Below are 14506 nucleotides of genomic sequence, written 5' to 3'. Positions count from 1 at the left end.
CAGGATTAGTGGTTTCTCGATCTGGGGACGGTTAGTGAAATGAGGAGTGACCGCTAATGAGGACGGGGGTTTTCCTGGGGTAGTGAAAATGTTCTAAGATCAACTGTGGTGATGGTTGCACAACTCTGTGAATATACTAAAAATACTGAATTGTATTTTAAATGGATGAATTGGATGGTATGTTAATCATATCTTAATAATGACACCCAGCCCTTCTCCCAGTTTCTGGTTTAAATAGAAGTGGGGCGTAGCATCAATATTTTTTTAAACATTCCCAAAGTGAATCTATTAAGCATCCCAAGAGGAGAGCCTCTGACCCAAGGCAAGAGGGGAGAAAAAAGAACAAAACTATCCCTACCTCCTGGGGATCCACCACACAGTAGTGATACAAATATTGATCCACATAGACTCCAGCAGCTGCAGGTGTATAAAACTGGTTGCAGAGGGCATATATTTGTGAACTGTAGAGAGACCCAGATGCCTGGGCAGTTGGGTTGACTCCCAATATATAGACAATTGTGGCAATAAACACCATAACGGCCAGGACAGCACTCACTATTATCACAGTCAAATAATATCTTCTTGTTCTAGATACTTCAGCTCTTATAACGCTGGTAACAAATATCACCAATGCAGCCATGAAACAAAAGGCAGCCATGGCCAGCAGGAATCCCTTTGCCGCTCTTGGATCTGTATAGCCTCCTCCATAGCCATAACCGTAGCCATAACCATAGCCATATCCACTTCCGTAGCTACCAAAGCCACTTCCTCCATAAGGGTAGCCAATGCCACCTCCCACTAAGGTTCCATAGCCTCTGTCCCAGGCAAGAGTGGAGGCAACACAGGCAAAAATGGCAATGCACATCACGATAATAAGCATAGACAGAATCCGAATCACTCCTGGAGGAGAGGTCCATTTGTAGAAGTGGAGAATTTCATCTTCCGGGTAGAAAGAATACGCTGGCTGAGAGAGCATTGGTCGAATGTGCATCTCTCCACCATATACGTCATTGCTTGGTGCATAATGATTGGGTTTGCTGAAAAGCACATGAAAATTTTAAGTTAGCCATTTTTAGTGGTGAGCAGAAAGAACAAATAAAGTACCTGGAATAATTTGAACAAACCACTGGCAAATAAAACTATGATTTGTACTGTTTCACTGTAATGGGGCAATCTGTATCCCCCCACACCCCTACCAAATTCAAATATCAAAATCCTGACCCCCAGACTTACCCGGTGGCACAGTGGTTAAGAATCCACCTGCCAATGCAGGGGACACAGGTTCGAGCCCTGGTTCAGGAAGATCCCACATGCCGCGGAGCAACCAAGCCCGTGCGCCACAACTACTGAGCCTGCGCTCCAGAGCCCGCGTGCCCAGAGCCCACACACCACAACGAAGAGTAGCCCCCGCTTGCCGCGACTAGAGAAAGCCCACAAGCAGCAACGAAGACCCAATGCAGCCAAAAATAAATAAATAAATAGATTTATTTTTTTAAAAAATCCTAACCCCCAACGCGATGGTATTAGGAGGTGGGGTCTCTGGGAAATAATTAGGTCATGAGGGTGGAGCCCTCATGAATGGGATCAGTGCCCTTATGAAAGAGGCCCCAGAGAGCTCTCTCACCCCTTCTACAATGTGAGGATACAAGAAGTCTGCAATCTGGAAGATGGCCTCCACTAGAACCGGGCCGTGTTGGCACCGTATCTTGGGCTTCCAGCCTCCAGATTGTGAGAAAAAAGTTTCTGTTGTTTATAAGCTACCCAGTCTATGTACTCTATTACAGTAGCCCCAACTGACTCAGACACCCATTGAACAGTAAACATATCTGTGCACGATGCGTCAAAATCACCTGGAGGGTTTGTTGGCCCTCATCCCCAGAGTTGCTGAGTCTGCAGGTCTGGGGTAGAACAAGTTTCTAGATGCTGCTGATGCTGCCGCAGTCTGGAAACCATACATTGAGAATGACTACTTCGTTTCTACGGAACAGAGGTTCTCAAATTTTGCGGCACATTAGAATCACCTGGGGATGTATAACATCCCCAGACGGAGCACTCCAGACCAGTTAAATCATAATCCCTGGGGACGGGACCCAGGGAGTTTAGAACAGTGGTATCAGCCCTTTTGCCTTTGTGACTGAAGACCGATTCCTTCAGACTTGACACTTACAGTGGCCTCCACTGGGTCACGTGTAAATCCTGGCAGCCTCGCTCTCTTACCTAAGAATGCACATTCATTCACTTATCATTTGGTGGCTATTTACTGGAGTTGCCAGGCTGACGCCTGCTGGGCTCTGTGCTAGGCACTGGGGATACAACAGTGAACAGGACAGCCTCAGTCCAGGCCCATCACAGAGTACAGTCTGTCAGGGCAGTAAGACATTAAACGAAGCACTACGTGAACTACAGCCAGTTACAGCAAGAGCTACAAAGTAGATCAATTACCAATGAGTGCTCATCAGAATGGTGGCTAATCAGATCTGATGGCTAAGCAGATCAGAATCTCCTTTATAAAAATACCTTGCAAACTCCAGTAATTTAATGATAAACACACAGCTTGTAACAGACACACTGATGCGTGGACACACTGAATCTAAAACCTGTGGGCCCTGGCGAGGCAAAATTCAATTCCTAAACCAACTAAAGCCCTTTTGTTTTTGTCATTATTTCTATAGACCGCCTTCCTCACTCCAAAGGAGACGTCTTACTACTGGGTGCCACTAACCATAGGAATTAGAATTACCTGAGTACCGTAAATGAGAATGAAAAGGAAATGGAGAAACTGGAGAGAACAATGAAAATGTCAAGAAAGAAAACTCGGTAAAACATTCTACTTAGATACTTGGGCTGTTTCCATTTGGGGCTGTCATGAACAGCGTAGCTCTGACACAGTCTCCAACATACATCCTGGTACACCCAGGCAGTTTTTTTTAGGGTATATATCCAGGAGTAGAATTTCTGGGTCAAATTTTTTTTTAAATTTTCAGCTCTACTAGACAATGTCAAACTGTTTTCCAAAGTGACGGATTCACTTATACTCCCATGAACAGTGCAATGTTCGCAGAAACATGGCTTATGATAACCCCAAGCTGCAGTGCCTACAGTGCCATGGGTAACTGTGATAGAGCCTCACAATGGAATGCTACGGAGCTGTGCTATTATGACAGCCGCTAGCCGCACACATGGACGGAGCACTTGAAATGCGGCCAGTCCCAACTGAGATGTGCTGTGAAGCGTAAAACACAAAGTGCTCATAGTATGAGGGAAGAATGTAACATCAGCAGGAGAGAACCCTAGTATTGACTACGACTTTGAGTGATAATGATGTGTCAGTGTAGGTTCCTCAATTGTAACAAATGCACCACTCTGGTGGGGATGTTGATAATGGGGAAGCTATGCATGTGTGGGCAGGGGACCTACAGGAAATCTCTGTATGTGCCTCTCAATTGTGCTGTGAACCTAGAACTGCTCTAAAAAATAAAGACTGCTAAAAAAAGAATATAAACTATCTTGTAAACCAATGTTTATGTCAATCACATGTTGAAATGATAACATTTTGGATATATTGAGCTAAGTGAAATATATTATTAAAATTAATTTCTTTTATTTTTAATATGGTTACAAGAAAACATGAAACTACATATATGGCTCGCACTCTATTTCTTTAGCACTGCTCTGAAGCAAAAAAAATGAACTACAAATTCATGTAGATAAATCTTACAAGTTGAAAGAAACAAAGCAGAAAAGAATACATACAGCATATTATGTTCATACAAAGTTTAAGAACAAGTAAAACTAAACCATATTGTTCAGGATGTACAAAGTGGGAAAATAATAGAGAAAAGCAAGTGATGTCCACACGTCAGAACAGTGGCAAGTGATGTCCACATGTCAGAACAGTGGTTTCTACAGGAAGGAGAGGACACAGGCAAAGATTGGGGTGCTCTATTTCTTGACTGAGATGATTAATTTGCTTAGTATTTATTCATCATTTTATATGCATGTTCTGTGCCCTTTTCTATATTTAATTTCACCACTGTTTACAAAAATAAGTATGAGGTTAATGGAGCACTACTCAGTTACTATATTCTCCAGCATATCTCATTGCCATAAACAGCTGCGTCCCTACCACATTCAGGTATCGGTCAGGAGGCTATGTAATAGAAGCATATCCTCTTACTACAGTTATCAGAGTTAACGCTACAAACTACTTAAAGGAGGAAACCCCTATCAATGTTTGACAGAAAATTTAAAACTTAAGAATTCATTGTTAAATCTCCAAATGGCTAAAGACACCAAGAACCCTCAACTTTGTTTCTTGTTTTAATATAATTAAGGAATCACTTAAAATTAACCATGTGGAAAACATTATTGTTAAGTGAAAGAAGTCAGTCACAAAAGACCAAACATTGTATGATTCCATTTCTATGAAATATCCAGAATGAACAAATCTAGAAACAAAGTGGACTGGTGGTTGCCTAGTACTGGGGGAAAATGGGGAATGACCACTAATGGATAGAGGGGTTTTTTTGGGAAGGGGATGATGAAAATATTCTAAAACTGATCGTGGTAATGGTTGCACAACTCTGTGAATACACCCAAATCAATGAACTGCCCATTCTAAATGGGTGAATTGTAAGGTATGTGAATTATATCTCAATAAAGGTGTTATTTGAAAAACTGACAATCTATTGCCAACAGTCACCTAAATAAGGTATTAATATGGAAGCTTCATACCACTGGTGAAAAACAAAAAGGGGGCTTCCCTGGTGGCGCAGTGGTTGAGAGTCCACCTGCCGATGCAGGGGACACGGGTTCGTGCCCCACTCTGGGAAGATCCCACATGCCGCAGAGTGGCCGGGCCCGTGAGCCATGGCCGCTGAGCCTTTGCGTCTGGAGCCTGTGCTCCGCAACGGGAGAGGCCACAGCAGTGAGAGGCCCGCGTACCACACACACACACACACACACACACACACACACACACACACACACACACACACACACACACACAAATCAAGTGATAATAGCTCCCACTGCAGAAAAAAACTGTCATCCTGGAAGTTATAGGTAAGAGGGAAACTCACTCTTCACCACATACCCTTTGGTTCAATTTGATTTTACAAATCAACCAAACACATAACAGTTTTATTTTATTCTATTCTATTCTATTCTACTGTTTTATTTTATAGCAAACACATAACAGATGAAAGTTTCAACTACACCTTTTTTTTTAAACATGTAATAGACTTTAAAAAAAAAGAAAAGGGGAATTCCCTGGTGGTCCAGTGGTTAGGACTCCATGCTCTCACTGCAGAAGGCCTGGGTTCAATCCCTGGTCAGGGAACTCAAATCCTACAAGCTGCGAGTCTCGGTCAAAGAAAAAGACTTACGTATTTACTTACAATTCATCAGGTCTGTAAGGAGGTGGACTTTCAAAAGGTCTGGATGACATGGCTGATGTCAGTGGTCACCTGATCTTCAGGATGAGCAATGCCCCGTAGCTCCCAAGATAAGCCAATCTAAGCAACATAAGTAGGGTAATGACATTACTGCTGAGCTCATAGTTTCCTTGCATCACTAAGAAAACTAATGATATCGATCTCAAGTAACCTCTCACTCCTTGGTTATTTCTCTTGTCCTTTCCACTGTCATTTTTACACATTGGACCATTAATTCTTTGAGCACAAGAAATCATTGAGCGTAGGACTCATTTGGCCTGGTAGTCCTCAGGGCACCTAGCATCATGCTCTGCACATCACTGCCATATGAATATTGTTGAAACTTGAAATTTAAAGTTGCGATAATGAAAATTTCACAAAGGTTTTTACAGCATAGGCAAAAGTGGTATTTTTTAAAATAGTCACTTCAAAGAACACAATTATAGATGTATAAAAGATAAAATTTCTTAAATACATTTCTTCTGTCTCATATTACTTTTCAAAGTTCATATAAAATGAGAATGCATATGGAAGGGCACACATAGCTGTGTCCAGCATATACCAGCCCTTCAATGTTAACTAAAGCATAATCTGGTTTAAAAGTATGCTTTTATCATTAAAAAGGGTTACAAAAAGCATCTGTAAATAGTACGATTATGGACATTTTCCCCTTATCTCCTTTTCCAAGTCTTCAAAATGGAATGTAATTTTCAAAAAAGGAAAAACATCAAACACACACTGTAGTAAAGAGTCCTCTTCACTAAGAGAAAAGCAGAATAATTTTCTTCTAAGATTCCTCAGAACAAAAATCCCTGAACATCTGAGAGGCAATTTCACTCAATCAACAAGTATTTATTAAATGCCTACGCTGTACCATAGGAGCCTGTGGAAGTTAAGTATGAGACCAAGTTCTCCCGAAGGTCACGCACAAAGAAAACAACATCTACGACAGGCATTATTTAAGGGCTGAACTACACGATTAAGTGCAGTTTGGAGATAATAGGGAAGACTTAGCAAGAAAGAGCCAGAAGCTTGGGGGTGGATGGTGGGAAGGACATGAGAAAGATCTATAACCTGAGTATATTAAAGTGTCTAATATTTTTTCCTTTTCAAATAAGGGTTGTGTAATCATACATTACTAGGTTTGCAACAGTAAATCAATTCAAACCCTTTAAACTTTGTTCTTTCAAATCAACAGCAACTACCCTCCACATCCTTAAGAATAGTCAATTACAAATTTCTCAAAGAAAATTTGTGCCAAAGAGGGGGATAATCCTGACCTCTGGACTGGGATAAATAGGTAAGATAATGTATTAAAGAAGATAAACAAAAAGCATTTACAGCAAGGTGATTACTCTGAAGGTGAGAAATTTCAGTGTTTAGGCACTTAGGTATATTGTATCCATTTTCAAATACTGGTGGCAGGATAAATCATTTTAAATACGTAAAACTCAATTTTTAAAAACGAATAGTATAATTTCTCAGAATAAAATATTGTATCTAGGTGAAACCTCAAAGATGGAAATATATTAAATGTTAGTAATGCCAACACAACTAGAATAATTTTCCAAACACAGTGAGGAAAGACAACTTCTCTTCATTCTTTTATTTCTAAAAACTGCTTTATTGAAGTATAACATACAGAAAAGTGCACAAATCTAAGTGTATACAGCCCTGTAACTAGCACCCAAACACACATACAGACGAGCGATTTAGGCCAAAATATTACAGTGCTATGAAAGAGTAAAGTCCAGATTAAGTGTCTTCTTAACTGATGTTCAGAAAAAGAGCATTAAGGAAAACTGAATCTAAACACTATTCAATATGGAACCCTATTTCTGAAGCTGAATGTCAAATACCGACACACTGACCTCAGAGGAATCTTACCTCTTCTATAACTAGGTCTCACTCATTCAAGACTATGCCAAAAATTCCAGGCTCAACGGTAGTTCCTAAAAATCCTAAATTAATCCAGACTCAGGCTGAGGTTTTGTTTTGTCGAAAATCAAGCCAACAAAATCCCTTTCCAAACGTCTATTTCCTGGAGTTTGTCATGTCTCCCCTAAGAGCAGAGATTTTAAATTGTGAAGCAAATAATTTCAGAAAATTAATTAAGAACAAACCAGGACTTCCCTGGTGGTCCAGAGGGTAAGACTCCGCACTCCCAAAGCAGGGGGCCTGGGTTCAACCCCTGGTCGGGAAACTAGATCCCACACGCATGCCACAACTAAAAAAAAAAAAAAAAAAAGATCCCATATGCGGCAACTAAGACCTGGAGCAGCCTAAATAAATAAATAAAAATAAATCTTAAAAAAAAAAAAGAACAAGTCATGCCAAATCAACTTCATTTTCTTTTTTGAGAAGGTTACCAGACTGGTAGATGAGGGGAATACAGAGAGAATCCTGAGAATTCTGGACACGTCCTTGTGTAACAGAGTGTGGGTAGGCAGATTTCTACGGGGCTGAATAATGGAAGTTAATTAGGATGAATGAATGAACCATTTATGTCCACCTGGAGGGAGGTATCAAGTCGTGACCACAGACAAAATGGACAAGTGTATCCAGATTTGCAGCTGACAAGACACTGGAAAGGACAGGTAACCTACTGGCTACAAGTACATCGACACTGATCAAGGTCTCTGTAAGGCTAAAATGATGGGCTAAAACAAACCTAGTTAAAAACTCACAATCTGAGGGGACAAATTCTTCTCTTCTGTGAGCATCGCTACCCTCCTGTGCCAAAGAGGGGGATAATCCTGACCTCTGGACTGGGATAAATAGGTAAGATAATGTATTAAAGAAGATGAGCAAAAAGCATTTACAGCAAGGTGATTATTCTGAAGGTGAGAAATTTCAGTGTTTAGGCACTTAGGTATATTGTATCCATTTTCAAATACTGGTGGCAGGATAAATGATTTTAAATATGTAAAATTCAATTTTTAAAAACTAATAGTATAAGTACTAGATAACGGAAATCTGGCTTAATAACTGTTCATTTTTATAAGTGTATTTCCTTGATCAGAATTTCAACAAAAGTTAACAAGCTATCCCAAACTTATCCAGTATTTACAGAGTTAGTGCTTAGATCTAGGAATGATACAGTTATTAAAAAGAAACAAATCTATAAAAAATAATAAAATCAAAAAAAAAAAAAAGAAACAAACCCCTGCAGAACCGTGAAATCTGAACATCATGTTCCAACTAGATGCCTCTCCAGGAGGTAGACTTAGATTGTTAAAGATCTAGAAAAACCATGTTCTAGGACAAATGACTGGAAAAACAGGAAATGTTTGGCCTGGATAACTCAACATTAGAAGGACCACTATGGGGCTTCTCTGGTGGCGCAGTGGTTGAGAGTCCGCCTGCCGATGCAGGGGACACGGGTTCGTGTCCCGGTCCAGGAGGATCCCACATGCCACGGAGTGGCTAGGCCCGTGAGCCATGGCCGCTGAGCCTGCGTGCCCGGAGCCTGTGCTCCACAACGGGAGAGGCCACAACAGTGACAGGCCTGCGTACCGAAAAAAAAAAAAAAAAAAAAAGGACCACTATGGCAGTCTTCAAATAGCTATAGAGCTGTCTTTGTAGTCCTAGAAATGGTTCCTTTAAAAAAATAAAAACACTCCAGAGGGTCAGATCTCATCTCAGTGTTAGGAAGTCTCTCCACACACCCTCCTAAAATAACAAATAACAATCTGACCTCATGCCATTTATGCCAAGCTTGTTTGGTATTTGCAGGGGGTGGGGAGAAGTGGACTGAAGGACTTCTAAGGTATCTTTCAAGGCAGCCTGTGACTGGGTTTTAAGGTAAGGCAATAGGAAAGAGAGGACCAAGAACGCTGCCCAATGCCCAGCACGGCAACATTAACAATATCTGGTCAATAAATATATGCTGAATGAAGGAAAAAATTAGAAGTGAAAGGCCACAGGATCTGGCTGAAGGGGCTCACTGGTCACCTTCACAGAACCTTCGCAGAAACTGTGTCGTAAGAATGATAGGGACATAAGTCAAACAGCTGACTCAGAGTCAGGGCCAAAAGGGAAGCAGTTGACCCTTACTGAATATGTTAAGTTGATGTTAAAGTATAAAAAGTTCTCTCTTTGAAAATATTTACTGGCCAAAAAAATCTTAGAAAACTAAGTTAAGATAAAAAAGGAAAGCCTGGGACTTCGTGGTGGCACAGTGTATGAGACTTCACACTCCCAATGCAGGGGGCCCGGGTTCGATCCCTGGTCAGGGAACTAGATCCCACATGTGTGCAGCAACTAAGAATTTGCATGCCGCAACTAAGGAGTCCGTGTGACGCAGCTGAGAAGCCTGCTGTCTGCAACTAAGACCCGACGCAACCAAATAAAAATAAATAAATATTTTTTAAAAAGGAAAGTCTGAAAATGCTATGCTTCAAAAGTATTCTTTAAAGCAAACTGTCGGGCTTCCCTGGTGAAGCAGTGGCTGAGAATCTACCTGCCAATGCAGGGGACACGGGTTCGAGCCCTGGTCTGGGAAATCCCACATGCCGCAGAGCAACTGGGCACGTGAGCCACAATTACTGAGCCTGTGCATCTGGAGCCTGTGCTCCGCAATAAGAGAGGCGGTGATAGTGAGAGGCCCGCGCACCGCGATGAAGAGTGGCCCCCCCTTGCCACAACTAGAGAAAGCCCTCACACAGAAACAAAGACCCAACACAGCCATAAATAAATAAATAAAGCAAACTGTCAACAAGTAAAAATAAACACTATTATATTTAAGGGCCGTCTGTTCCTTTTTGATCACATGCCTTTCATTAATTTGCTTTTAAGAAGTTGTTTATGTTTATATTAAATGATTCTATTTAGATTTTGAAATTAGGCAGATTTTGAAATAGACTAGCTCTGAGTCAGAAACCACATTTTAAATTAGCTCTCCAGATGATTTTTAACCACGCCATATATTTTGAGAATCATTGCCTAGAATAAAGGCATCAATCCAAGGAGGGCCTTGATCTTGAGGGTTTCCTGTTTAGAACGCCCAGATCTTTACATGGCAGGAACCTCCCGATCAGGTCGCAGCTCAAATGTCAGCTCCTCAGAGATGTCCTCCCGGTTACTCATTCCATCCACCAAACCAATTTATTTTCAGAGCAAATTTCCCTTCTAATTCTTTCTTTCTTTCTTTCTTTTAAACTGCTACCATCTCCACCCCAAAAGGAATACCAGCTTCCCAAGCACTTAAATGTCTGTCTTGATCATCACTCTTATTCCTGATCCCTAGATCCAGTCCCTGATACAAAGGGATGCTCAATCAATATTTGATTTATAAAATCAACAGCCCTAATTAGAGTTGGGATTTCAATCCAGCAGTGAATACCTTGAAGCTCTTCACGTAACTAACACCCAGGAAATACAATCCTTCAAGTTAAGTTCAACAAAAGTAGTTAAGTGCTTACAGTGTGAGGGAAAGGGAGAAAAAAGGGTCAGACTCACAACTGTACAGGCATCACCTGGGAACTTATTAGAAAGGCAGAATTCCAGGCTCCACCTTTGACCTATGAATCAGAATCTGTATTTTAATAAGATCCCCAGATGATTCATACCACATTCAAGACTGGAAAGCCTGAAGGTACAGAACAGCTGCAACCCTGGAGGCAGATTTTGTGGAAAGGTGTAACAATGGTCTTTTTACTCCAATAGTTCCATAAATAGTAATGTGGATGAAAAAAGCCCACTAAAATTCTAATCAAGTAAGCCTTGAAATGCAACTAAAGAAAACTTCCCTCTGGGAGGTTCCTGGGAAGGTGAAAGACATACCAGTTACTTTATGTGGTTGAAAGCAATCTTCTATCATTTTGAAAGGGCAATAACTACAGCATTATCTTTAGAAGAAAACAGGAAGAGTTTTACCTTTACATCAAGCAAGATGGGGAACACTTATATGAGGCCATAAGGACTAGTCAAAGGTAGAGAATTCCAGAAAAACTCCCCAAATCTGGTTCTCACGCTGGACTGTGGCTTTAATGATATACCTTTCCTGATTAGCTGAAGTAGTTTTCAAGCCAGCCCATTTGTAACATGTTTCCCCTACCCGGTGTTTACTCGCTTTTAAAATGGAGTTTTAATAAGATCTAGCTTTTAGAAATGCTGGGGTGGTTACATGATATAAAGCACAACAGGCTTTTAGCACAGTGCCTTACACATAGGAGGCAATGCTCATCGTTTCCCTGAATTGCCTGGAAGTTGTGGAAATCTCGCTCTCCTCCCCGCCATACTCTAACAAAGAAGGTGCCTAATAATCAAATAAATGCAGAACTACAAAAAAAAAAAGGCTGCTGCTTTGTCCGAGGAGTTATCAATTACTGTGGCGCCACCTTTTAAAATATCTATTTTAAAACACCAGGAAGAGAAAATAAAGATTCAATACGTACAGTGCAAAAGGAAACACTGCTACACTAGGGAATACACAGTTTGAGAAATCCACCTCTGTCTGGAAAGAACCAGTTTTCAATCACAAAAAACACAAGTGCCTTAATGGGAAGGGATTCTCTTTTCCTGGGATCCCAATAATACACCTGTTGTGCGTGAGGGCCACACACTAACCTGGAATGCTGCCTCCTCCCCGCCCTGAGTCATTTCCCAGGTGGGTAGGTTGCCCGGCCAGCCCCAGGGCCGGCCCGAGGATGCCGTGCCTCTCCTCCGGCTCAGCTGCTTCACCTGGGACACGAGGGGCTTGGGCTTGCTCTCCCAGCCGTAAGGTGCAGAGGCCATTTTGGCCCCTCATCCCACCTGCCCCGCACACTTCCTCCAACGCAGGCAACATGTCGGCTGCGCGCGGGGCCTGCCCTTCCCGGGGTCTCAAGACCCGGCGGCCTGGCCGAGAGCAGGTCCCGGCGGCCGTTCGCCCCCGCAGCGCCCAGGAGCACCCCGGACGGTGCGCGCCCGCGCTGGCCGAGCAGGGACTGCCCCGAGGCAGGTCCGCCTGTCTGGCGGCGGCCTTTAGGTCACGGGTGAGAATCCCATGCGTGAGCGGCTTCCCTCGAAGTACAGCTTCATTCGAAATTAAATCCCCGCCCCCCAGCATAAATCGACGCGGGCTCACACAGCTCCCACCAAGGGGGTTGAAAACAGCCGATCGGCCCACCCCAGGTCTCCAGGAATACTGCATTGATTAAACCCGGCCACCCCCTCTCCTCCAGGGAAACCCAAAGCGAGTGGGATGGGGGCGGAGAACAGCAGGCTCCCCTCGGAGTCCGAGCCGCCCCGCCCCGGCCAGCGAGCTGCCCCCTTGCTCCAGCTTTCAAGCTCAGGGCCCTCTCCCCGAGGACCTCCCAGAACCGCAGCCCGGAGAGCTGGGCGCAGGATTCTAGTTGTTCACCAACCTCCCGCCGGCCCCCAGGAAAGCGAGAAGTTGCCCACGCCGCCTAGACACTGGTGGCTTTAAGCGTTTCCGCCGAAGGAGCTGACGGGCGGCTCCAAGCGGCCCCTCGCCCCTGGGAGGCAGCCTCCAAGTTCGCCCGGCGCGGCTCTCTCCGCCGCCCCGTGCCTCTCCGGTTCCTGCGAGTCCCAGCCCAGGAGCGAAACCGCCACCGAAACCAGCGCTGGGCATCCTCCCCCTGCGCCTTCCCTACAAGACCGGGGGGCCTTGGTCCCCCCGTGCGACCCAGGCGCCGTGCCCAGCTCTCACCTCCTCACTGCAGCCGGGCCCAACCCACCAAGGACGGCGGGAGCCCAGGAGCGCGCTCACCTGGAGGGCGCACCTGACGACGTGCAGACCGCCAGCTCTCAGCCGGGACTCCGCAGGGGACCCAGCCCTCCTCCTCTCCCTCCCCCTCCTCCCCACCCCCACCCACCCCGCCGTCCTGCCCCCGGGCATGCGCACCAACCCCAGGCCCGGGGGCGGGAGGTTCGTGGCCACGCGCCGGCGAGCCGCGCCGGCGAGCCCCACCTGCTGCACCCGGCTCGGGCTCCTCGGCGATCTGGCTAGTTCTCCCCGGAGTCCCGCCGCCTCCGCCAGAGGACGGAGAAGCGGAGAGGTGGACGCTAGCGAGAAGGCGTGGTGTGGCGGCCTCCTCCGTCAGTGACCCATTCACCTGAAACTCCGATGGGAGAGGGAAGGGAGCGGTGTAGAAGGAGGCGGGAGGAACCGGCCTTTCCCCGCACACCCTTGCTGCTCCCGGCCTTAAAGGAACAGCGCGGCGTTTCTGCCCGGGTGGGCAGGGACGGAGACCAGAGGGGTGGCGTGGGGTAGAGGCTTGGGCTCCCCGAGGGTGGAGGGTGGTCCTGGACCACTCTAGGGAGCGCTCGGAGATCCGCGGGCTTCGGGTAGAACTGCGGAGTGTTTGGCGTGTGAGGTCTGGAGGGGACCGTTCCTCCTGACGAGTGTTCAAGGGTGCTCAAAACTTTGGCAGGAAAAGCACGACCTGACACAAAACTTTCCTGCTCCAAAAATTTGGTTAAAGTTTTGTTGGAAAGAAGCATCTAGATGTGGGAGATTTTCAAAACTCATGCGTAAATTTAGGAACTGTTTCTGAATCTCTGGATCCAGAAAAAGACCATTACTCGGTGGTTCAGTGAAGGTGACGTATTGCAGATACTGGTGTCGGTAAATTTGCCATCAAAATTCAGTGTATACTAAGATATACGTTATTACCATTTCAGGGTCCTCTGCCCTTCCTCCCCAAATTTAACTATGGCATAACTGAGAGTCTGCCCTTGAGGGGATTTAAACTATTTGAATATTCTCTGAGGCTTAAGGAAAAAGAAAAAAAAAGCCCTAGTTCTGTGTGCTATGCTCTACTTCTTGATCTGGAGGCTGTTTCCAAAGGAGTGTTCAATTTAGGGAAACTCATAGTCTACACTTAACGATGTGTACACTTATCTATATGTTGTATTTCAATATTAAAAAAATTGCACTGCTGAATGGGACAGTTTTAGTTCTTGCTATTTAAGTGTCTGCATACTGAAGGCTAGAATTTAGGTTTCTTAAATCCTGCTTCGCTTTGTGTTCCAATCTGGAATGTCAGCATTGCTACATTCAGTCCAATCCCACCCACTTCTCAACCTGTAATTAAGTGGTTAGAGATGTGACTTTGCCATACATT

At 44.3% G+C, this 14506-nt stretch overlaps 1 protein-coding gene across 5 annotated transcripts in view; it reads right to left on the bottom strand.

The window, feature by feature from the left end:
• Positions 1-13503, bottom strand: part of OCLN (occludin) — a 49815-nt gene extending 36312 nt beyond the window's left edge. Inside the window, exons 1-3 of one of the 5 annotated variants that reach the window (XM_019929908.2) lie at positions 13351-13503; positions 5400-5516; positions 359-1037 (exon numbers count right to left, since the gene is read on the bottom strand). In XM_019929908.2, the coding sequence (XP_019785467.1) occupies positions 359-1037; positions 5400-5449 (729 nt within the window). In that variant the 5' untranslated portion in view covers positions 5450-5516; positions 13351-13503. Of the gene's footprint in view, positions 1-358; positions 1038-5399; positions 5517-13089; positions 13284-13350 lie in introns of those variants that run through there. The other 4 variants (XM_004316419.3, XM_073802184.1, XM_019929907.2 and 1 more) reach the window with 4 other exon arrangements.
• Between the last annotated feature and the right edge of the window lie 1003 nt (positions 13504-14506).

The sequence above is a fragment of the Tursiops truncatus genome, chromosome 3 (genome assembly GCF_011762595.2).
Source record: "Tursiops truncatus isolate mTurTru1 chromosome 3, mTurTru1.mat.Y, whole genome shotgun sequence".
Taxonomy (NCBI): domain Eukaryota; kingdom Metazoa; phylum Chordata; class Mammalia; order Artiodactyla; family Delphinidae; genus Tursiops; species Tursiops truncatus.
The sequence above is the reverse complement of the archived record's forward strand: the minus strand, read 5'-3'. Positions and strand labels throughout refer to the sequence as shown.